General features: G+C 49.9%; 1 protein-coding gene and 1 long non-coding RNA gene across 2 annotated transcripts in view; one reads left to right on the forward strand and one right to left on the reverse strand.

Annotated features, from left to right (window-relative positions):
* SLIT3 (slit guidance ligand 3) overlaps positions 1-25,187 on the reverse strand; it is a 640,577-nt gene that overhangs the window by 89,844 nt on the left and 525,546 nt on the right. The window contains 4 exon segments of the mRNA XM_058281983.1: positions 912-986; positions 2,102-2,252; positions 12,367-12,530; positions 14,030-14,173. Of these exon segments, the coding sequence (XP_058137966.1) occupies positions 912-986; positions 2,102-2,252; positions 12,367-12,530; positions 14,030-14,173 (534 nt within the window).
* Positions 14,624-16,323, forward strand: LOC131274646 (uncharacterized). Its single transcript, XR_009181951.1, has 2 exons — positions 14,624-15,662; positions 16,111-16,323. It is a non-coding gene; the product is annotated as an uncharacterized lncRNA (long non-coding RNA).

The following is a 25,187-nucleotide window of genomic DNA, read 5'->3' on the forward strand; positions in this document are numbered from 1 at the left end:
AATCTGAGGCCACTCAGGACATAGCCCGTTGTGGCCAGGGGTGGGAATAGGGAGACTCCCCAGGTATCTGACGGTAAGAAGCCCCCTCCGTGCCAGAACCTTCCGGTAGGGAAGTGGAGGGGGAGCCAACCCAACAACGCCAATGTGAGTCAGCTCTGGCCTCTCCTTAGCTGTGTGGTCTTTGAGAGGTCACACCTTTCTGAGCCTGGGCTCCCGGGTCAACCCGCAGGCGACAGTGAAGCTGAAGCGAGAGGGGTGCGCCAGGCTTTGACGAGAGGATGAATGAGAGGCAGGGAGCGCGGCACCGGGACCCCACTAGGTGCTCAAGTAACACAGCAACATGGTTCTTGTCATCTTAATGGCCCGTCCCCAACTCCTAGGCAGGGAGAGGGCTACGACAACGGGCAGCCCAGGAAGCGGAGAAGCCAGTCCGAGCGCGCAGGCCTTCGGCACCGGCCCTGGCGGGGGTCAGGGCCGGAGGCGCCCACACTGGTTTTCACCCTGATGTGCAGAGGCCTTTGGAGTCTGCCCCAGAACGGAGCTTTACACTCTCACCTCATGAAGATGACTCGGTAGCGTGCCCCCTGACTCCCACGCCCCTCGCTGGTCTCACCTGATTGCTCCCATCGCCCCCTGGTGTAGACGTCGGGCGTGCGTGGGGCAGGGTAAGGACGAGGACACTGGGGAGGGTCAGGGATGGCGTGGAAAGGGAGCTCTGTCCCACTGCCTGACGACTAAAAAACAGGTTTCTTTTCCGTCTCTGTCTTAACGTAGCAGGAGCCAGGAGGTGGGCGGAGAGAGGGGCTGGGGCAGGGGTGGGGGGAGCCGCCGACCCCCTGGCCTCCCGCTTGGGTCGGGAACGCAGACCTGGCCGGGCAGGGAGGCTGCTGCCCAGCTCGAGGCGGACTTACATTTTCCGTAGGCTGGGCAACTTCTTAAAGATTCCAGTGGCCTCTAGAATGGATATGTCATTGTCGTTCAGTCGCCTGCAAGGCAAGCAAGAAGACCGAGGTGGTGGTGGGTGGGCAGGCGTGAGTACCCTGCCTGGACCTCCCCACGGCAGCCGCCCTTCAGAGGAAGGTCCCACAGTGAAAGGAAGAGCGTGAAGGGATAGGGAAGAGCGAGAGGAGATGGGTGCATTGGACGTCTAGATTACTCAGCACACAGGCATGCAGTTTTCAGCACCCAAAGAGTCAGTTGCTGATGATCTGCCTGCATTTTGTGGGGAGAACCAATGACAACTTAAACCCCCCAGGTTCTCTCCATCCTTCAAGCCACTCAGCACCTTCCTGACCACTTCCCCTGCCAGGGCAGCTCAGGGACTGCACGTCCAACACTCGCATCTGCTCAAGGAGAACAGTAGGGCAAGAAGATCCGTGCCTTGCCGCATCCTGTGGCGACTTATGAAGTCCAAGAGGACAATAACCACAATGGAGCCGTCTTTCACTTCTCCAGCGCTTATCCAGGATTCGAGAGGAGTGCTGTGTTTGCATTCTTTCTCTTTCTTAATCATCCCAAGCGCCCTCAGAGGGAGGTATTATCATTCCCATTTTACAGCTAAGAAACGGAGTCTCAGACTTGAGAAGCCACTGCCCCAATCTCAGCAAGACTGAAATGGGAACCACACAGCCCGTGCCCATTCTTTAAGCTATAACTTTTGATCTCTTCCTCTTTCAGATAACCCCCCACACCCTTTTGTTATCACAGATAATAGGAGGCTGAGACATGTCTAATCATTCTAGTTATTTCCTTGCTGTATTACAATTATTTATTGACTATCCACCTTTCTGGTTAAATTGTGAGTTCCACAGAGTGAGCAAGGACTATTTGCTTTGTTCATTGTGAAAACGTGCAGTGCCTGGCTCCCAGTGGGTGTTCAGAAAATACTTGCAGAACAAATGAACTGTCGTTATTTGCAAGCAGCTGCCCATGGGGAAAGCCTGGGTGTCTTCCCTCAGCGTGGCACACAGAGGACAGCAAGGAGCCCCCTCGTGGCTGAGTCCGGAGGGGCTTAGCTTGGGGAGAACCTGCCCGGGCTGGTTGAGGGTGACTGGGCACCTGCGGGGAGGAGCAGGGAGTGCACGCCCCGGGGAGGACTTACAGGTCCGTGACATATTCAGGGAGGTGGCTCGGGATGCGGGCCAGCTTCTGGTTGGAACAGTCCACAATGGTGCCCTCACAGCGGCACTTCTCCGGGCACACGAGGTCCATGAAGCACTCGCTGCTGAACCTGCTGCGGTAATCCTCGGAGCCTGGACGGGGCCAAAGAGGGGCGGCAGGGTCAGCTGTGTTCCCCGCACAGGGGCCGAGGGTGTGTGGGCAATGGGGTGGGGAGGCGGGGAGGCAGACGGGGGCAGGGGTGGTGGCGGGGGCCAGGACACGGCCCCTGTCTGTCTTGCTGGTGCTCTCCATGCTCCCCAGCCTCCTCCCAGGCCTGCTTTACATTTGGTCTTTGTCATTCACCTCTTGCAGCCCTCACAGAAGCCAGGCTAAAGATCTATGAGTTCTTCAGCTTTTGTGGGTCATGGGCCTTTGAGAAGTCGGTTAAAGTTGTGGGTGTTCTCCTTAGAGAAACCTTTCTAAGCATGTGTGTGTGGACTGTGGCCTACCGTTTTAGGAGGGCTACCAAGTTCACGAGCCCTCTAAACGCCCATGAAAATAAGAGAGCGAGATCTTCTTGGGGCTTTGATGGGGCTGTGCCAGGGAGAGGAATGGGGCATGGGAAGGGGCTACACACCCGTTGGCTATCCCAGGTCCTGTGCTTATGTTACCTGCGCAGGAGGCCAGGACTATAGTGAGAAACGGCCATCGGCACCCGGCTTCAGGATTGGGAAGACGATCGTGAGGGGTGGGGATCTGGGGAATGGGAGCCCATAAGGCCTAAAGCTCGGGGATTGGACCAAAACTCCCCCTCCCCCCTTTTTTTTTCCAAGAGAAGTCAGATTGTTTTTTTCTTGAGGCAGTGAATTCAAGCTTAAAGCACTGTGGAGACAAGCAAAACACCTGTGAGAGTCCACTTTCACCTCTTAGAGTAAGTTCTGCTTACAGTAAAAGGCCAGTTCCTATGAGCTAAGAGTTGGAGCTAAGATTTATTTTCTTGAAGCTGAATTTCTCTCAAGGTCACACAAGACAGCAACAGGCCTGACAAAGATATGTCTTAGAGAGAGACCCTGTGGAGTTGCTTTAATGATCAGAAATGACCGCCTGACACTCAGGAAACCCCTGCAAGACCTCAGATATAAATGGGGTGTAATGGTGGCCGTTCTCGTCTGTGTCTCCAGAGGGCATAAGCTAGCCATGGTGGGCGGGTGGGGGTCAGTCTTGTTGGTTCTTTCACACCCAACATTTCATTCACAAATGCCAGGCACAAAACAAAAGCTCGGCCCCCATCTGCCCAATTTAAAAGGGGGCCACTGGCCGGTAAATTGTCCTGTATGTGAGTATTCTGGAAGTGTTTCAGGGAACGTGAGAAGAATCTATTTGCTTGACTAGTTCAGGCATTACCTTGGTGATCTGACTTGTACTAGGAGCCACGTGGGGGCATTAGTATATAGGTTTTAGCGTTAGAGCGCATGGGTGTGTTCAGATTCTGCCAGTTACTAGCCTCATGTAAAATGGGAATCAAATGATTAGCATAAGCTCAAGGATGTGCGGAGCCTGTGGGTAACTGTCAAGAGCTGGGCAACTGCTTGTGGCTTTGTGGTTTCTTCCCAGAACCTGGAAGAACATTTGGCTGGTCAGAGTCCACTAACTCAGGTAGGTTTTCTTCATCAGTGTGGGCAGTGGTAATCTCTGACATTTACTGGGCACGTGCCCAGGCCAAGCACTATTCTGCAAACTTCAAATGGATGATCCCATTTAATCTTTGCAACACTGATGTTGTTATGACTCCGTTCCATCGGAGAGAAGACGGAGGCACTGTGGCAGGCGGACAAACCCACACGGCTGGCTGCCAGGGCTCAGTGTGCTTTAATGCAGATGTGCTTTTCTGACCAAACCTTTATCCTCGCCCTTCCAGGAATGACGACGAAGCCAAGCTTGGCGGAAACGCATTGGATAGCATTTTCTGCAGTGCGCTGTGGGGAGGCAGATGTCTCCCACCCTGTAGGTTTCTTACCCCTCACCTCATTGCCCTGAAGCAATTCCTGATCAGAAATGACCCTGGGGGGTGTCCGTTCTGAAGTGACACCATCTACCTAGAACAGAGGTCAGAGGCTTGGACCTGTCCACCTTTCGCTCACTGCCTCCTCCCCATTCCTCTCCTTCGTCTCACCTTCCAGCCCCAGGCGTGTGTGAGAAAAATCTGTGCGCGTATCCCCAGTTATTCATTCTGTGGCTTCCTGGTCCAATGTATTATGCAAATCTCTTGCCCTTAGCTTGCTAGTGTCTGTCCCACTGAATAACTCTGGCTTGGACCATTTTTCCCCAGATACCTCCGCTTGCCGTGCTCTGGGCGGATTTCATTTGGCAAACCCTGCTAAATGACTGCACTTTCTTGTTCTCTGCTGACAGCTCCACATGTTGATGGCAGGAAGGGCCATTTTGTACATATACATGTATTTTCCTTTCAGAAGGTATCAATAATGGGATTCTTGCAAAGTGAGGAATCCTGACTGCTGATCAAAGGCAGAGCGACACGAGGGAGCACAGTTTGCTCTTCAACACGGCGAAGGCTGGGCTGTGGCCAGGGACAGCAGCCTATTAAATACATTTTCGTTTTAATCAAGGTGAGAGCAGTCTGTAGTTAGCAGGAATCACTCTCTGTAGTATAGTTAGATTATAACTGGCAGACCTCTGCAATGGAGCCGCTGACCCATTTTAATGAAATGATTTTGCAATTAGATTCAATGGACTAATCTGTTCTTTCCAGCATTTCCCCCCCTGCTGTTTTTGTTATTGCCCTGGTTTATAATAACGAGGGGGTCGGAGTGTGATATTTTATATGAGTGGAAGGCAGAAATGTTAATAACAGCGCATATACATAACCGAAAGAGTTCGTTCCCCGTCAGAGCCCGCCTGAAATGCCATCTCCATCACTTCATATTTCATTACTGAAACTACCCAGGGTTTCTTGGAGCCATTTGCTATGCCTAATGCTCATAACTACCCAAAAGTATTTTTAACTTTTCCAGAGCTTTAAAAGTCAATTTCAATCTCAATGCATATTTGTCACTGCCAGAAATATTTAGCAGGAGAGGGCTAACTGAAACCGGCCGCCGCTTCCCCTCTTTGGGGGCAAGTTTAGACAGGAGAGATCTCGGAGGATTCGAAGAGGGGCCATAAAACAAAACCCCGGCTGAAAGGGGCCTTGGGAGAGCTGATGTCATCTGGCATGTGGCCTGCTCCTGCCCCTGTGGCCCTCCACCCTTTTGCAGGCAGCTCAGAACGACGACACTTGGTGTGTGATCACAGACAAGCTTTAATAGACGAGGGGAAAATCCATGTGTTTCCAACAGCAACCGATTTTATTATGAATTCCTACCCTACTGCCACTTGCCCTCGAGGGAACGTATGTAACATGTGGTTGGCCACGGGGGTTGGGGCAGGCGGGAGCTGAAGCTCCCATTTTTGGGTGGACTTGGCTGGGGTGTACTCAGCAGCCAGCGCCAGCCCAGGAAGACTGCCGCCATTAGCGGTCTGCATTTTGCTTCATCCTTTGGGCAACCAGTTGTTGAACAGAAGTCACAAATTTGTAGTTCTCGGATCAGCAGGGATGTGCCAGATCATGTGTACAGAGCTCTCCTCCTCTATCCCCAATATCCTTAAAATGAGTTGGATGAAGGAAAGAAAGGAGCAGAGAGAGGGGAAAAGAGGAATTGGAGGAGGAGAGTATGATAGCCTGTAGGGGTTCGTTAGCTTAAAAGAAAGTTATCTGGATAAGCAAAGGGTCAGATGGAATCAAGAGAATATTGCCAAGCACGCAGTCAACCATTAGTGGGCAAAGGCTGGGGAACTGGACACCAGTGGCTGGAGAACATTTTTACCAGGAGTTTGTTTGAGCAGGCGGCTGACATGTTAAGCTGTCCCCCTTTGGAGTCTAGTGCAAGTGCAGCCATCTGCCTGCAAGCAGAGGGAAATGCCCATGGCCTGTGGCTGGGTACTCCCTGCTCACGCACCTGCTGCTTTAGGACTTCCATTGATGGAAGGATGGTGGGGGCAGTGCTGAGGAACTCAGAATGTCCCTCTGGTCCCTCTGCTCAGAGGGAAAGGGAATTTTCTCCAGGCTTGAAGATTTGTTCAAAAGTAAATGGGATCTTGGATTATGTGTGCTAGAGAGGTAGGACTATTTAAACAGAGCTTTCTCTCCTTCTCGGTCAAGTCATTTTCTAGTTTAAGATATAAGCCTGAAAGCAAAGTGTTAGAAAAAATTTAACTCCCTATCCATTGAAGTCAAGGTTTTAAAATTTAGTTTATAATTCCAGGCAATGGGATTGACTACAGCTTGGAAGGAACATTTTATAGAAGTGAAGAGCAGATGATCTGAGCAGAACACCCCACCCTGGACAAATCAGTGGATTCCTCCAGCTTCAGTACCCCTGTCTACAAAATGAAAATTATAGGGTTGCTGGGAAAATTAATCAAGATAATGATGTAAAACACTTCAGTGTCTGGCTTACAGAAAGCAGTCAATACATGTTTTTAACAATATTCAGAGAGGTATACAGGACTCTCCATTGCTCAGCAAGGGCTCTGAGGGGTACCAGAGAAAGATGAGACAATGAGTCACACACTGTGATGGGAGCTCAGATCCCAGCTCCTAGTTCCATGCCAGGTTTGGTTCCCTCCATGGCATTCTCTCATGTGATAGGACAAAGTCTCCATGGCAGGAACCAACAACACAATCTTCTGGTTATACTGAGTCTAGGATTTATCAAGAAGCAAGTAAAACGGGATGCATCGATATTCCCTCTCTATTGCCAGTGACAGCAGGCTTGTCTGCACGGCCCCCACTTGGCATCTTAATTAGCACCCAGGGGAAGAGTCCAGCACTTTGGCCTCTATATTAACTATGCTTTGAAGGTCAAGGAAACAGAATGCACTTCAGGTCATACGGGGATTGGGCCAATGTATCTTGAAGACTGAGAGTCTAGTTAAATCTGAAGTCTCAGATTCATTGTAGTTTCACCCATTCACATCCTTACATTCATTTCAAATGCTTTCAGTAAAGATGGTAGGTGGCGGATGGGTCACAAGCAGTGTGACTCCCCCTTTGGGTTAGCTACTGCTGGGAAAAATGATGGGAGGCTGAGACTCTCCCATCAAACAGTGGGGGCATAGGCCTTGGATGTATTTGTTCTCTTCCAATGGAAAAAGATACAATAATGGTTTCTGAGCTCAAATCCAGCTACCTGACCCTTTGCCTGGCATCCACCCTAGATATGGGAGATAGCTACTTCATTCTGGGTAGGAGATGGAGCTAGAGATCTCAGTTTTTCCTCAATGTGCTTTGTGAACTTGGATGCATCAAACAGCTTTTCTGTGCCCATTTCATCCCACATCTGCTCCTTGGAGGTGGACATACTCTGTGTTTCCTTCAAGGCTCCCACCCCCGGCCCTTTGTGATGCTAGACTGAGTGAGCTGGGTCTGGCAGGTGGTGGGCTGCGGTGCTCCAGAGCAGAGAAGAGGTGTCCAGCGGTGGTGGCTGTGGCGGCGGTGGCGGGCCATGCTGCAGGAGAGCACGGTGCTTTCCGCGGTGCTTGACAGAACCATGTTCCGTTTCCATCGTTCCACCACATGGTTAGATCAAGCACAAAGGAAAGCCCCGCGGCGACTGGTCAGAGTCAAGGTCAGGCAGCAGCGTCAGAGAGAGGACAGGAGCGCTCAGAGGAAGCAGCGTGGAGAAGCGGAAGCCGGTACAGGCCCCCGCTGAGCGTGAACAGTACCAGGAGTGGGGTTCCACTGGAACACTTCGGAAGACAGGAGCCCTGCCACCCTTATACCCCAGGGGAGATGCAGTAGGAAAGGGAAGAACAGATGGGAGACTATTGCATTCCCACACTCAGGAGCAGCAGGGCAGAATGTGTCCTTCACAAGGGAATTAAAGAACAGATGTCTCTGGTCATATCACAGGCCTGAGCTGAGCGTCTACACTCCATTCAATCACATCATTTGATCGGACAAGATATCACACTTAGGAGGAGCATCTTCTGCATTCTTTCAACATAGGACCAATCCCAGCAGCTGAGCAGTTCCATATCAGTCTGTTACCCCATCTCTTTAAATAATTATAATAAAAAATCTACAATTTCCTATGGTGGAAACCTAGTAAAGCTGCAATGCTCTTCTTTAGGACAAAGCCCCCTTTGACGTTCCATAATTCAGAAGTCTCCTCAATGTCCTTCAAGGTTCCCCAGGTATCCCCTAGCAGATAGGCATTCACCCCAGATCATTTGGGATATAGAAGAGGCAAAGTATGGTATCAAAAGAAAAATACAACTCCCCTAGCCAGAGAGAAAGACAAGAAAACCAATGGGGCCTTGCTTTTGGGACTACAAAACTGTACTCACAAAGGTCTGAGAACCCAGACTCACAGAGGAGGTGACCAGTGTTCCTCATGATGACCTACTGCTTTCAAAGGGCTTCTTTTAGACTAAGAGAAGAAAGGAAAGAAGGAAGCCAACATTTCCTTATCTCTTCCATGACTGGGAATCGCAGTTGGCGGGGGGAGGGACCAAAAACCACAAGTGTTCTGATGGCCTAGGTGAAGGTTCCCACTCTTTTTTTTTTTTTTTTTAAGGAGGTACCAGGGATTGAACCCAGGACCTTGTACATGGGAAGCAGGCGCTCCACCACTGAGCTATATTTGCTCCCCAAGCTACCTACTCTTTGTAACTCTATCTGCAATGGATCAGGACAGTTTTCATGCACCTGTTGGTTTAGGATTTCCTCCCCACTTGCATTGGGCTAGAGATATGTGCCCCTTGAAGAGAATGGAGCCAGGGCCAAGGTACTGAGACCCTATCCTGCGCTCCAACAGGAGGGACAGGGGTACCTGCTCCTCTACATTGTGTTTTTGGACCTGGGTTGATCAACAAGCTGGTCTCAGCATCTTGACAGTGTATAGGCTGTCTGCCATGGTCAAGTAGGTAGGAGAGCTCGCCCTCAGCTCTGGGCCTGACCCCTTGCCCTTTGGAAGCCCTCTGATCTCACTGACTACAGTCAGCTACTGTAATCTGGATTTGCCTACACTTTGAAACCCAGGCATGAAGGGCTCTGTAGATACCTTGGTTCTGGGGTTTCATATTCGAGACAGACCAGGGACACTGTACTAGGGTGGGCAAAATCCATCCCTTTCATGTCCCTCAACCCTTAAAATCTCACTCTCCTTCACTTTGGTTTCTCCCTTAAAGGGTAGTGACCCAAGAGGCATTTATCAAGAATTTTTTTTTCAAGAATCTTGACAGTACATCAAAAGTCCTGGGTATCAGATCTTCTCCTGAAAATAATACTCTATCACCTTAGTTAAGACTCTTCAGCTTCCTGGCCCTCAATCTCTTCATCTTGAAAATAGACTAGGATGATCTCTAAGGTCTATTACAACTCTATAATTCCCTGAGAAATGTCATGGTGTTTGGCACCCATGGACATGCTTGCGCTCCACCCTCTGTACTTTTCAATGTGACCGTTTCCTCTTGTCTACTGTGTCTCTGCACAGAAAGAGGGGAAGCATGATGCAAAACAGGTGGCATCCTTCAAATGCCAAGTGCTCTCCTAGGGATAGGCTTGGGGTCCCAGCCAGTCAGATGGTGTTCTTCTGGGAAGACTTACTCTGATGGTCTGATGGTCAGATTACCCCGGCTGGCCAGCAGCGCCCACCTCTAACCTGATCTTGCTGCCCAGGGCGCCCGATGGAGCTGATAGAAAGAGCAGCTGAGAAACCAGATGCCCGGCTAAGGAGGGGCTTTATGCGATACAGAAGCAGTCTTCAAATTGGCTCCTAATTAAATCAGCTGTCTTTTCAATGGGGGTGCTTTTAGGGGAAAGTAAAATGTAGAGTTATTATCTGTCAAATCCAGTATGTGTCACCTGCCCACCTCTTTCTTCTGGGGCTTTCTGGAAACAGAGCTTCAGATCTATGGCTTCCCTATCCCCAAGGCCATGTAAAGTCAAAGCTAAGACATTCAGAGCACAGCTGTAGCTCCCTCTACCCCCCTCTTCCCTGCGTACATAAAACAAAAGCATATGGAGTGCTATGTCAGGCTCACTCCAGCTCTACATTCTTCCACCTTTACAGGAATAAACTTTCTGCGTAGTATTGATAAAAAAAAATTATCTCAGACCGGGTCAATCCAAGCACCCTGCCCCTTCTCCCTGTTTTTTTGTTTGTTATTTTGTTTTTATTTCCAACCACTTCCACCCCACATAGTAAAAGAAGCCAGCATTCTTCAAATGCAAAGTCAGTGATTAGTTAGGTAAGTAGGAGGTGGGTAGTGACAGAGATGGAGTTAGAACTAAGCTCTACTGTCTCTGAGACTCAATTTCTATTTTCTGTTCTGCCTGCTTCGTTCTTTGGCTACACCACCCCCATCCCAGTCTACAGTCCTTCCCAGGTCATTGCCAAGACTGTGCTCCTTGAGAGGCCAGACTCCCACCCTGCCTGGGGAGCCGGGGCCTGGGCCTCGATTTGGAGTCCTAGTTATTGACAGGACCCCCGGGAGGTGAGGGGTTGGGGAGGGCGGATGGCACCTGTTTGCCTCTGTCTCTTTTCTCCCACTTTGGCTGGGTACAGCGGCTTGGCAGACTTAATTAAATCGGCCCTAGCCAGGCAGGGGGAGGAAGAGAGGAGAAAGCTGGTGTCAGTCATGAGGAAAGGCCTCTGGAAAAGGCGCATTTGTGCCTGAGGCGACAGTTCTGGGCTGGGAGACGATTTTCTTCCCTGAGATGCTGAAGGGCCCCCGGAGGCTCCTAGGAAAAGGGTTTGGGTGGCAAGGGGAGTGGGTGCCGGCAAGAGTCTAGTGGTGGGAAGTCACTCCTTCTGAAACGCTCCCTCTCTTAGACTTGCCATGGCGTCAAGAAGGGAGCCCACCCGGGGTCGTGTGACCTGGCCTGCCCCTTCACCTTTGACCCCTGGCCTTCCTCCACTGTAAAATGGGGGCCTCTCCTGCAGACCACACAGGATGACTGGAAGGAGGAAATGGATCTAGATAGTGGAAGCAGAAGCAGTCAGCACAGAGCACATCCTAGGCAGGAAATGGCTCTCCTAATCGCCATGGCTACCTGGGGAGGACAAACAGAGACGCACTTCTCATACTGCCACAAAGCCCCTGTGGTATCTCTAAGGCCCCTTAAAGCATTTGCTTCTGTTAAAAAAAAAAATTGCTCAAGTTCATCATTCTGGAGACACAGACTAAAGAATTTCGTTTCACTTAAAGGACCAGAACAACTTTCCAGGAGCTTCCAAGTCTGCCTGCTGGTCTTCTCCTGGTGATCAAAATCCACATTGGCATTCTCCCCAGGAAAACTCACTTACATAAGATGCTCTCAGGCAGGGAGGAGAACTCTGCTTGCTGACACACAAATTGTGAGGGTGGGCTCCAAACTTTCTCAGCACATGTTATCAATCTCTCGCCCCTGGGAGCACAATCCAGGTTGGTGACTTTTTTTTCCCCAGTAGAAAAGGACTCGAATGATACTAATTTTTAACGGCACGTTCATCAAGTTACTGGGTCAAGGAGAACTACTTTTCTTGCAAAGATGGGCTAAGGATTCTCCTGCTGTTTGCCCCTATATCCTTCTTGGGTACACTGGGGAGGAAGGTTTCTAGGGAGAGCTTGTTGAAGTGGGAACTGGTGAGCAAGGCTCTGCCCTCTGCCAAAGCACAACTCTTTGCTGTTCTCTCCATAATCAGAGTCTCCAGGTCTGGGGTGGAGGAGATAGCTAGCACAAATGATATGGAAGCCCACACTCCACCATGCACGCTCCCAGGGCTGTACTGAAGGGGGTCTTAGAAGGGATGGGGCGGCTCCCAAGACTCTATGTTGCCTGCAGTCTGGCTTGGCATATTTATTTCTCAATTCACCACTTGGGGAGCATGCTTTGGAAACTAAAATAATAAATCTTAGATTCGAAAGAGCCTCTCTACAAAGGCTGCCCCATTCCCTAGCCTCCAACTAGCCCTGGGTTCTGTCTCCCCTGAAACTGCCCTCCCCCCACCCATTGCTTTTATTGTGTGTGTGTGTGTTTTATTTTAAATCCATAAGGTAATTGGTTTTCTGCAGGGCTAACTGAATTTCCCCAATTTAATTTGCAAAGATGCTCCCCAGGAGCCATTACAGCGCTGCTGTCCTCCAGATTGGATTATCGGCAGCCCTGGGGCTGCTGTATTCTGAGTCAGAAAGTGGGGCCCATCCCCGTAACCTGATTACCTGAGCAGCGGAACTTCTTGCTCTTGATCTGGCTGATGCGCTTGTTGGCGAGCCGTCGTGGGCTGCTGCAGCGTGCCCCGCTGGTCTCGATGGGGTTGTCCTGGAGATAGTCGGCCAGCCACTTCAAGTGGCAGTCGCACACAAATGGGTTTTGGGCTAAGTGGCTGTGAGAGGGACGGGCCGTTAATGGGGAGCAACCCAGGGTGCCGCACCCTACCACCACCCCGCCTGGCGCTGGGTCCCGGTCGGCTCTCTGGAAGGCCGGAGTGGGGCAGGGGCAGGGGCAGGGGCTGCTTTCAGCTGGGACTCAGGGGGCCCGAGGCCTGCTGGCTACAAAAGACGCAGGTGCAACTGGCATCTGGTTTGGGGAATGGGCCTCCCAGCTCGCAGCACTGGGGGCAGCACTCACCGCTCAACACCTCTTACCTCTCACCCACACCAGTTCTGATGGGCAAAACAAGTCGCGTGTGTAGTTTTGCATTCACAGTAAGCTGCATTCTAGTTCTCCAAGCTTAATAATATGAGGCACATTGAGCAGCTGGCACAGAGACTGGCGTTTAGCGGGTGTCCCATACAGAGCAGTGGGTATTGTCATCACTGTCGTCGTCATCATCATCATCACTGGAACATTGGGCCGTGCTTCCTTTGGCCCAGTAAGAAAATCTGTACAAAGCTCCAAGCACAGTGCTTGGCTGGCCAAGGGTCGGTGTTCAAGGTAAAGCAGCTGCTCTTTACTCTGTATTGGTTCCTGTGTCTGGCAATGGGGGCAAGTGGGCACCAGATGACTTAGATGGTCTTTGGAAGCCCCCAGGCTAACGGTCAGGCTGGAGGCTGGAGCTGAAGCCTGGCTGGAGCCACTAAAAGATGTGGGCTGAGATCAGTTCTCAAGATGTCTCTCATTAACTGAAATATTTATGAACATCTGCAGTGCTTGAGGATAAGGAAATACTTTCCCTAGAGCAGGGGTTCTTAACCTTTTTTGTTCCACAGACCCCTTTGCCAGTCAGGTGAAAACCATGGACCCCTAATTAACGCCACACTATACTGTGTGTTATTTAATAACTATATCACACCTGCACCAACGTGTCCCCACAAGGATAATATTTTTTTGAATTTCAATTCAAGCTTATGGACCCCTTATTAAGAACCTCTGCCCAAGAGGGAGGCAAAATGCCCCAGAGTGCCAGTATCAGGCACTGGGTTTGCAGATTAGAGGGTGGACACTGGTGGGCAGGAATGGGCTATAGGCAGAGATGGAGTCAGCTCAGGAAACAGCAGCAGCGGTGGTTAAGAGAGCAGCTCAGGAGCCCCTCTGCCTGGATTCAAATCCTACTTCTTACTAGCTGTTTGACCCTGAGTAAGTCACTTGACCTCTCTGTGCCTCGGTTTCCTCACATATAAATTGGGGATTCTCATAGTGACTTATTGGGCTGTTGTGAGGCTTAAAGGTTTTAATACAAGGGAAGTACTCGGTGCCCAATACAGGTAACCTATCACTGTTTTATTACTCCCTTCTCCCATAGGCTCTAGAACTCCTCCTGGACACGCTCATTTGCCTTCGTTTTGGATGTTCTCTCTGGGTGTCGGGGGTCTCCCGCAGCCTGTGCACCTGCTGGCTCCCCCGGGGGACCAGCGCCAGGCCCTGGGTCGGCCGCATACTCACAGCGTCTGGACGGACTGCAGAGGAGAGAAGAGCCCCTTGCTGACGGTCTGGAGCTTGTTGTCATACAGGGAGAGCAGGTTGAGGTTCTGCAGGTCCTGGAACGTGTTCACCCGCAGGCAGTTGATCTTGTTGGCGTTGAGGAGGCTGCAGGCAGAAGAGAGGCCCTTGACTCCCTGAGCCTGGACATGACCCATGGAGCAAGGGCTGCGCCCTGCAGGGCATGGGCTGCAAAGCCCCCGGAGCTCGTCCTTGGAGCCCTGGGCTCCTGCTGAGGAGCAGAGAACAAGAGGCTCTTGCACCCGTGGGGCCGCCACGACGCTGGCGCCACCAGGACGCTGGGCGCCACGCCCGCAGGCCCCAGGCATGCTGGGCAAGGCCCTGCTGTCTCCCGGGGCTTTTCTTGTCCCCGTGCCCACAGAGGAAGGCACGAAAGGGCACCTCGTGCACTGCACTTTCTGCTTTAGAATTCGGAGTTTTTAGAAGTCTAAAAGAGAAAAACCCATCATTTGGCAAACTTTTTCTAAAAGTTTAGTTGATGGTCTTAGGGTAGTTTTGAGTCAGATAATTCTTCCAAATCATGGATCCTACCAGAAGTTGGATGAAAGTTAAAGGTCACTCTCCCCAGAAAAATATATATCTATGTGTAGGCATGCATGCACATGTAAACATATTCCTCTGCCTTACACACACAGGCACACACATGCACACACACGCACGCATGATGGAACTCTACGGTTCGACCTCTGTATCCTTCTCCATCCTCATCCTAAACCCACTTCATCCCTCACTCACTGCTCTTTGCCCCACTGGCCTTCTTAGTGCCAAGTCCTTTGAAAGTGCTCTTTACCCCATTTTTGGCACAGCTGGCTCCTTCTCTCCCTTTGCATCCCAGCTGCCGTGTCACCTTCTCAGAGAGACCTGTTTCGACTGTGTCACCTAGACTGGGACCCCCTCAGCCCCCCATTATTGCCTCTCACAGCCCCCTGTTTATTCCTTCTTCATACTTATCTCAACTTCTGATTAGGGGATATTTGTATGTTTTCTTATTGTCTCCTGCACAAGACCATATGCTCCAAGATGGCACAAATGGTATCTATTTTTATGCCTCCTTTAATTCTTAGTGTTTAGTATAAGTCCTTGTTAGAGCAACATATCCAACTCCAAATGCAACTGGGGGGGGGCGGGTCACAGTCTTCGAAGACAGTACCTACCCACTCCCCCAAGGTTTGGCCTTTCTCTCCACAAAGGACCGATTTTGCCATGTTTTTTGGCTGCTCAGATCCCAAAGCATCACAGGTAGCTCCTTTCAGGTAAACTCTGATCTGTCACAGAGGAGACCATAAGATTACAGGAGAGCTTTCCAGAATGGGGCTGGCAAATCAAGCAAACCTGGGTCTTAAGAATTTGTGACTCTCCTTGACTGACTAGTTATGCCCTAGCAACTGTGGTAAAGGCACTTCTCCCTCACTCCTGAAAGAAAGTAGGGGGAGGGGAAAGCTAAACTAACCAGCCAAAAACGTTGAATTTTAATTATTTCCATTTTCAAGTCTGGTTCGGAGATATTCTCGTGAACAACCCACGAGCTCTGAAGTCATCCGGCTCGTCCCGGGAGGGTCCAAGGAGATGCTGGTTGGTAAGTGTGGAGCTGCCTTCCCGTGCTAAATCATCTACCCCCTCTCTCTAGCTGCAGACTCCTCCCCAGTGGGCCCCCTGCCACAGGCTGTGGCAGTGGCAAGTGGCAGAACTGCCTGTCTCATCAGGCTAATCATGGGCAAAGTCCCAAGGGTTCCCACAGAAGTCCTTTTGCCTCGTAGCAGAAAAAAGCTCACACTGCTAGAATGGGCTCTATGTTTTTTCTGACATCCTATTATTCTCACAGTAACTTGGGCAGATGGGCAGGGCCAACCGCATGGATTACAGATGAGGAAACTGAGGCTGAGAGCTTGATGGGCTAGGTCAAGGTCACACGTTTCCAGGGAACATGCTGGCAATTGTTATGCTAATTTAGGTCTCTAGAGGGTTCACTTTCTTCTTAGAGAATGCCTTTATCTACCCTGCCCCTTTGTCCATCTTCTTTGCAGTATCTCTCCCAAGAACTTCCTGTGCTTGGTGTATTCACTTCTACTCAAGGTCGCTCCATTCTGGGGACATTCCAAGGAGGATGCGATGGGGCAGAGAAACCGGGAGCAAAGCTGGAGGATTCAATAGGTCCAGGCAACCCGGGTTGCAGGAATGACCTTTGTATACACACGTATTTTTGTTTGTTTTTAAAAAATAAAGTATATGTTACATGATTTTTTTCCAAACCTAGTTATTCAGGATCTTCTGAGGGCATATGCCGAGTCTTGCAAGGAAATATGGAATTATTCAGTCAAGAGACTAGTTCAGGGGTACTAATCGGAGAGCCTGACGATAGACTCCTCCCTGCAACATATTGCAACATGCTATGTGCAAACATATCATTTAGCCCTTCTGGCATTTTAAAACTTGAAAATTTCACACATGTGTACACACACACTTACAGATATCTATTTTCTCTCAGAAAAAAACAACAGATGCGATGGCAACACTGGGTCCAATGGAGGCAGTTCTGGAATGGCTGCCCCCTGTAGATAAGCCATATATCCTCTCTTTGCCACAGTCTTCGCTACTCCCTGTTGTTTACCCTTCATTAGTTTATTTATTCTATGAGATTCCAATGCAGATTCATGAGTCTGGAGAGTTCTAGGTAAGAAGCAAGATGGCCAGGGGAGAGAGGAGTGTCACCTCTCCATACTGAATGCCACTCCCGCATCCTTCCTCACCCAACAGGCCTATCCAGACTGCTTGTACTGATCCAGATGCTTCTTTGAAACCAACTGTCCATAGACTTCTCAGCATGGGATGTTATCTCAAATACATAAAGCCTCAAAACAAACCAGATTGGTAGAATTACTAGGAAAAGATAGCACACGGGTACAGAGCTCATGAAGCAGTAAGCAAAAGAAAATAAAAAAGGGAAGAGCCTCTGGGTCACTCATTCTCTCCCAGGTTGCTTGGCTCCCTAAGGTGAGACACATAGGTGCAGGGAGAGATAAAATTAAGCTGCTTATCTGGATTTAGATGCCTAGGACAGCCTCCCTGATCTCTGCACCAGCGAGATCTCACCGCCTGTCCCTCTGTCCCCTCTCCTTTGGGAGGAAGGCTGGCAGTTACTCAACTCAGTCTGGCTTCCATGAAAGGACTCTGAGCTATCCAGTACATGGACAAGAGTTGGAGGGAAATTAAAAAAAACAAACACAAAACACCATATTATGGAGCAAATGGAGAGGAAGGCTGTTAGAAACGGGGTATCGGTTCTATGAGAAGTCCTGAACACCTGCCTTCTTTCACTGGACGGGCTGGTTCTTTGGAGAGGAGACTCCTAAGATGCTTCATCTGTCCTGGTTCGGCCTGCTTTGAGGAGCAGCTGTGTAACTGCTCTGTGAAATAATAATAACGGCAGCTTCCACCTACGGAGAATGCATCTTTGTGTGCGGCTTTGTGCCAAGCATTTTCCAAAGCACTTTCCATGCATTACCTAATTAAACCCTCCCAGCAGCACTATGATTGCCCTCATTTTACCAATGAGGAAATTGAGGTGCACACAGGTGAGGGACTTGGCAGAGGTCACCCAGCAGTCAGTGAAGGGTGACGCTCCGGCTTGTCTGACTCCAAAGCTCATTTCTCATTCGCCACGTGAAATCCATAGACTGTTTGCCTTGCCAGATGTAAAGTGTTTGCTGTCTCTGGGGAGTGCCATTTCTGCTAGCCTTGGAAGGCACTTGGGCATGCTTTAGGTGGGCAGAAGTCTGACTGGGTCTGGAAGAACTTGCTTATCTCCTGGGAGCAGAGAGACATCAGGAGTCCTGCCAACTCCTAGGAAAGATCTGGCACCAAACTGGCAGAGCCTGAGCTTGGGCTGCTCACCAAACTGTCATTGGCACAAGGGGCCAGCATCTTTACTGAGTGGCTTCCACCTGTAAGCACAGGACTTCGACCTTCAGGGGTCATTCATTAGACACTGATTTGGAAACTGGTAAAGCTTCTGTCACCCTGGATTCTCAGAGTACTCTGGACAGAGCAGGGAAAAACAGACAAGAGCATCCCTTATACAATGGGGGACGATCCAGTTTCCCTCAATTAAAAGGCCTCCTGGTACTAAAACTTAAAACTTTAACACCCCAGCCAGATCTCAGCCTGATCTGCTATTGGATCTAAGAGTTAGGTAGTTGGAGGCATAGGCTGTTCATAAATATTTCCCCAGGAGCGGATCCCACCATCCTTTTGGGCCATCTGCTCCCAAGCCCACCTCCCAAAGGAACCTCAGAGGCCATATAAATGGAAAGAGAGGGAGGGGCTGAGATGATCGGGCCAGGTGAAGCAGGGTCCAGCCCCCTGACCTCCCAGGCAGTACGTGCTAAGCACTTAGGGTGGCCAGGCACTCACTAAGCACTTTATAAATATTACCTCTTTTGGTCCCACCATCGCAAGGTAAGTGCTGTCTCTGACAGATGACACTTCTGGGACTCTGGGAATTTAAGTACCTCTGACCAAAGTCTGACAACTAATACATGATAGGGTGGAGGTTGGACCCACACTATCTTAGTACAAAGTCTCTGCTCTCCACCGTCATGCTACCCTGCCATCCCATCTGCCTCTCACTAAGAGACAGTGGGCATCACCTACTGCTTACAGGAGAGGCTGGGGGGTCATGCTAATTGCAGTCACTCCCATCAACTTAGTGATAATTCTACAAAAAATAAAAAAGGAGCTATGCTCCCACCAGTGGAAATTAAGGAGAGTGGCACATGCGGCAGTGGGAGCATACGTCCCTCACCTCTAACTTTGTTCCCAAGCTTTAGCATTATGAGGGGCTCTGCCTCCCTCCTCCCTGCGGAGCACTTTCGGCTTCCACATATGGTCCACGTCAAGAGGTACTAGTGCTCAGCCCACTGGCTAGCAATCAGCTGCTGAGAGAGAATCCTTTTCCAGGAGGTGTTGCCTTCAGGAAAAGCAAGGCAGGAACCAGAAGACATTGAGAGCCACAAAGTTGGGCCCTGAAGGGTAGGAAATGAAATCCCCTGAATCTGCGCTAAATTGGGCTCTCATGACTCAAGTCCTTTGGCTAGTCATCCTAGACTGGCTTCTCCAGAAAAGTGCCACATGTCCCCATCACTCGCAGGCTGTGGCCTCATTAGTTAAGGGGTCACGGGAGGGAAGATGTCACCCTGGTCTGTAAAAATGACCCACCACATTCAGCCTCCATTAAGTGGCCCATGGGGCAGAGAGAAGACCATACACCTGCACCCTAGCTCCAAGGCTCCATTTTAGCTACTGCCCTTGGCCATGACTTCTCCTCAGTGGAGATGCCCCTGGGACGCACAGGTCTTTGCTGCAGTATTGGGAAAATCCAAATATCTGGAGTCAGGTTTCAAGAGAAATTGCATTAAAATCACCCGGGCAACCCCACCAATTCCCGTGTTGATTCCGTGGCTTGGTGCTCTCGTTCTGGGGTGGCATTTATATTCGCCACACCTCCCTGTGGGTCTGTGGAAGATCCCGGTTATGGTCCTTCCCATCTAGTGTTTGTCTGGAAATGCTAATGGCATATTCCAAGCTCCAGAGTGCGAGGTCTTATCAGAAAACCGATGCCAAGGAAGAAGGTAGCGGCCCTTTCCTGGCGAGTGGGAGCAGCTCTTCCAAGGAGGACGGGGGGACAGGAGGACCAGGTCGGGGAGGTGCTTTGTGGAGCCTCCCGTTCCAGAGACAGGGCTGGGGAGTCAGCCGAGGCTCCGTACACGTCAGAGGAGAGAGATGCTGCCAACATCTTTGTTGTTACCTTTCTCTGGCTCTTTGGAAGGAGAATAATTTTTAAAGAATAGGTTACAAAGACTCTTTGTTATGGGAAAAAAAAAAGTGCCCTCTGTAACCCCAGAAATATTTATCACCTGTACACAGGGGTGTCAACTATCAGTGAGGAGGCCAGTTTGGGGAGCTATTCTGGACCCCTGATTAAGCTGCAGGATATGGAATCAAACCTTCCTCATTAACGTGTCTTCCCTCCTCTTCATTTCTCAGGAATTAACCCTCTGTTATCCAGAATTATCTATTAGATGTAATAAGGAGCACACTCTTGCCGTCATCCCTCTCCTACTAAATATGGGGAAACATTTCAACTTGCTGAGGCTGGATACAGGGAGCAAACTAGAGAGACCCTGGTGCCGCGATGCTGCGGAGCCCGGCCCTGCCCAGAATCTCTCCTGGGCTTGTGAATGGGTGCTCTGGGCTGCCTCACGCCAAACACGCACAAGAGGAAAGCAGGAGGAGCCCTCCAAGTCCACACTAGGGGCAAAGACGACTCCTCGCCTCTCTCCTGGTAAAGATGGCCCTGCTTGGCCCGGGCTGAGGGTTGTCATGGTGATTCCTGATGCGAGGGAAACTGCAAATGCGGCAACGCCATCAGGTGGCCTGTCTGGAAAACAAGCCCTCCTTCTACTCACACAGGAGGGACCTAAGGATATGTGGCTGGCTTTCCAAAGAGAATCAGAACAGCTGAAATTCTGGGAGACCAGATAGGGAGAGTCCATTACGACTATCAGGAGATCCCCTTCCCTTCCCCAATAGCTACTAGGGTGGCCTTTTTTTTTTTTTTAAATCTGCTTGTCATCTGGTTACTGATGAGTCCTTTAAGAAGAGTGAACCATTCACTCAGTGACCAAAGATGGAATGATTCCAGAATTTAGGGAAGAAACAAACCCTTTCTCAAGCATGGATCACCAGGCATGTCGGCTTCTCCTGCAAGAGAGAAATCTCATCACTCCCAACTCAACTTTAAACACCAGCTCCTTGATTGCCCTCTCACCAAGTTCAGGGCCAACACTAGTGCGGCAATGACAAAGAACCCAGAGAAAGTCCCATGGAGACTGCAACCCACTACTTATAGTGAGGCACAACAATTCTTGTTCTGTGCATCACGAAACTGGCTCTGCAGATCTGCCTGGGCTGGGTGTGAAGCAGAACTCCCTGGAAGGACGGTACTGTGGTTAAGGGCATGGACCCTGGGTCAGGCTGCCCCATTTCCTATCCGAGCTCCATCACTTACATGCCGAGTGACATTAGCCAGGTTACTTCACCCCTCAGACCCTCAACTTCCCTGTCTGCAAAATGAGTCTTTCAACAATACCTTCCTAAGAGGAAGAGTATTAAATGAGATGATGCATGCGGAGTTGCTCTGGAGAGGTTCTGGGGCATTTTAAGTATTCAATAAACATTAGTAGCAGAATAGCAGTAGCAGCACTTCTCAAACAGCTGCCGAGGGAAAGTAAGCTATGAGGAGTAAAGTTTTACTCATGCCCCATAATTGGCATGCTGCTTGGCAAACGCTAATGTCCTCAGATGTTCTTGTTGCCTTCTAAGAAAACTGAACAACAGGTGCCTCATTGTCTGAACTTATTCCAGTTCCAAGATAGCCTGGTTTGGTTTAAGACCTCCTCGAGCAGGTTTAACATCGACCGTGGCCAACATTTACATGAGAGCTTCCACCTCGAATGACTGCTCTCCCGGCTCAAGTGACTTTCTCATGCATGTCCCGCGATCAATGAGGGCTAAATGAGGGCTATTTATTCCCGGGGGGTGGGGGGTGGGCTATTAGGGCAGAGCTCGCTGCTGTCCATCAGTGGAGGAAATCACAACTGCTCTCCTGCCTTGGGGATGACAGGGCTCTACGCTAGGAAGAAAGGACCAACTGGGAACTGGGGGTGCACCCAGCTGGCTGCTCACACAGCATCACTACCACGAGCCATCACAGGAGCCCAGGAGTCTGGGGAGGTGGGAGAATGGAGAGGAGCAAGGGCCTTCGGCCTGAACTTCCAGGAGGAAGAGGAGAGATCCTCTGGGAAGAAGGTCACTTCTCTGGGACTCCGGCTGCTCCCAGCCCAGTTTGGGAGCACATGCCTGGTGCCGTGTCTTATCCTAACTTTGGTTCTGAGATGCCGCCATCTGGGATAGTTCAGTTCTCAAAAGGGTGGGGTCAGTCTCATAACACATTTCTTCTTGTCCGAATGGGCACCCCGACTCACTCCCTAGCAACCTATTGTAAAGAGGGGAGTGGATGGGCTAGCTTGCATCCTCCAAAGAGAATAAGGGTCATCAGTAATAAACAATGAATGTGCTTATCAACGAATGACTGCAGGAACCAAACCTGTTTAGTATTATTTACAGGGAGACATACTATCTATTTTCAAACATTTGCACACTAGGATAATAGACTTTTCCAGGTTTTCCAGACTGTATTATCGAGGTTTAGTATAAGAAAATGCTTTCTAACCTTATAACTGTGCAGGTACAGATTATTGCAGAAACCATCAGCAAACGAACAATAGGAGGATTTGTCAGAGTGTGTAGAAAGGATTTCGGTACCAGCTGGGTAGCAGGCTGTGCTTGGAGTTCTAGGGTTCCTTCAAATGCTAAGATTTTAGAACTTAAACTAAAAAAGGCGACTCTTGCAAGGCTGCAGAGGACAGGGTGCTGGGTTTAGGGGCTTCTCCCAGGACTCTCAAAGCTCGTCCCATGTGGGCCCATTTGCTTTAAGGAACTCTGCAGCCATCTCAGGGTTGGCCATCTCCCCAAATGAACATGCCAGGGAAACACTAAGAAGCCTGGGAAAGAGCATGAACAAGTGCTGGGTGAGTCTGGTGGTAAGTTCAGCGAAACTGGAGTGAGGAATAGCACAAGCAAACTGCACCATACCTAGATTATTACCCGTGGCACTGTGTCAAGTGCCAGACAGGAAATGTACAGCAGAGATAGCTTGGCTCTGCAATGTTCCAATAATTTAAGAGAGAAAGGGAGAGAAGAAAACACACAAACCTCTAACAAAAAGCCTTCAAGTCAAACTAGAGGAAATTACCCAGACGTCCTGGGCATTCTAATCAGAGCCCTCTTATCAGTGTGTCTCCAGTCTAACAAGGAGAAATCCAATCTAAAGCCGACTGAAAGCTAAATTAGATCTAATCAGGATCTGCTTTTGAACTGTTCAACAGCAGGTCAAAAAACAAAAACGGTTACTCAAGCCACAATTGCTGGATCTTTCAGGAAAGTGAGCCAGCCTGAGTTGTGTCAACTCTTGGTCTTTACCTCCAGCCACTCAATTCCATCTGCTCACAATGGTGATATTAAATTGGAGTTGCCTCCTCTGCCCATGCAAAGTCCTGTTAGCCATATCAACCTTACGATTGCTGTCAGCTCAGAGGTGGGCCACATTTCCTTATTTTAAAATACGCACTTATTGAGTCTTTGCTACAGGCTAAGCCCTCTGATGCACATTATATATCTCTTAAGGCATGCAAGGGCATTTTCCTTTCTGTACACACACACACAGATTGAAGGAGGACATGCATGCCCGCCCACCAAAAACCAACATCCCCAAATCTACCACCAGGCAGGGTGCAATCATTGCTCTTCTTTCAAGGGATTAATAGCTACAGTTAACTAGCCTTACGGTGGCAGTTCTAACTTACAGTTTCTTTGCTACAAGCAAAGAACACCATCTGTGAAATACCCAGCTCCCTGCAGAGCCCTGGCGTGTCATTCTAACTAATAGCCTTAAAGGCCCAGGGAGGGCTGGGACCTTTGAACACAGATAGGCACATACAGAGAGTCACGGAGTGAGACAGTCACGGAGAGGGAGGCAGAGACAGACATAGGAGATCAAGAGGTTTCTCTCTCTCGCTCTTGGCTTCATGGAAACAAGGCTGCCTGGTGTCACAGGTTGCCCGGAACCTTGCTAGGCATCTCGGCGTGACATCATGCACATTACTGCAGCGTCCTAGGAGAATGTGTCCAGGACCGAGTCTTAAAGGACATAGGAAGGGTAGGAGAAAACATGTGAGAAGAGAAGGGCTGGAGGAAACGTCTCGCCTGTTCTCTCTCGAAGGTCTCTGGGTGCCAGCCATGGAAGCTGAGCTCCCACCTTCCTTTCTCCATCCTTGCTCCTGCGCCTCCTTTCCTGGAGACCCGGCTGGACTACACTGCCTACTAGTTCATACTATAGCTTCTCTCAATTGCACACGGGCGGCAGGGAGGCACCAGGCCCCTCACTGCTGTTGGAAACTTGGAGGTGATTTTAAACAGACAGACATGCATGCATGCACACTCATCTATATGCCGACGCTTATCTCTGCAAACATGCATCAGAGGCTGCGAGCCTTCTGAGCCCCAGGACCACGCAAGCCCTATGCCAGGGTCCAGGCATGTGTGACAGAGGATGTCATTTTCTTCTCTCAGGCTTGGGACTCATCATCATGCACGGGATACTCGAGATCAAACCAACTCTCTACAGGCACCAGTAGGAACTGCGATGGTCCCGGAATGGTCTTGGGTGCCCTCACACCTACTCCCGAACATGTCCATGGATGCCATGGCTGCCTTATCACAAAACAGGGATAACGCTCCCTCGATCATAAAATCATAAAATACATTATGAGCTAAGTTCCTTTCCTTGCCTCTCCCCATCACGGTTCAATTATCTTCTTCAAACATTTAAGCGCAAATGACCGGAATGAAATAAATGCAAATAAATAATCCCAGAGCCTAAAATTTGAGGCAACAAATCTTCCTTTAAATTAAATAAACACTTCCTCCCTCAGCCATATCTTACCTAGAGCGCATCACAGGGGTGATGGATTATGCTCTTCTCTAACTATTTTGCCACCGTTCCTCTCCCCTACTCTTCTTCAAGGTCACATGTCTATGGGCAGCTCTGTTTCAGCTTTAGTGTTGGAATTTGGCGTGAGAATATTTTCATTCCCTGAATTCCTCGTGCATCCCTGCAAGACGCTTCCTCTCGTCAGATATCGACTCTTTCCTAATTTCTAGCCTGCGAACCTCTGGTTAGTGACTCATGCCAGGCCAGGGACCTGAGCTGTATCACTGAGGTTTGTTCATATTGACCTTGGCTGCTCCCCGCCAACTCCCTGGTTCTCCTTCTCCAGAAAAAGAGGCGATGAGGATGAGAGGCGGACAGCTCAGATTTTCTTTCCTTTTGGTGTGCATAAAAGTCAAAAGAAGAAGTCTCTAGAGCATTGCTCAAAGCGTGCAGGACAGAGCCTGCCAACAGGAGATATAAACAGTGACAAGG

Source organism: Dasypus novemcinctus, chromosome 2 (assembly GCF_030445035.2).
Source record: "Dasypus novemcinctus isolate mDasNov1 chromosome 2, mDasNov1.1.hap2, whole genome shotgun sequence".
In the NCBI taxonomy this organism is placed as follows: Eukaryota; Metazoa; Chordata; class Mammalia; order Cingulata; family Dasypodidae; genus Dasypus; species Dasypus novemcinctus.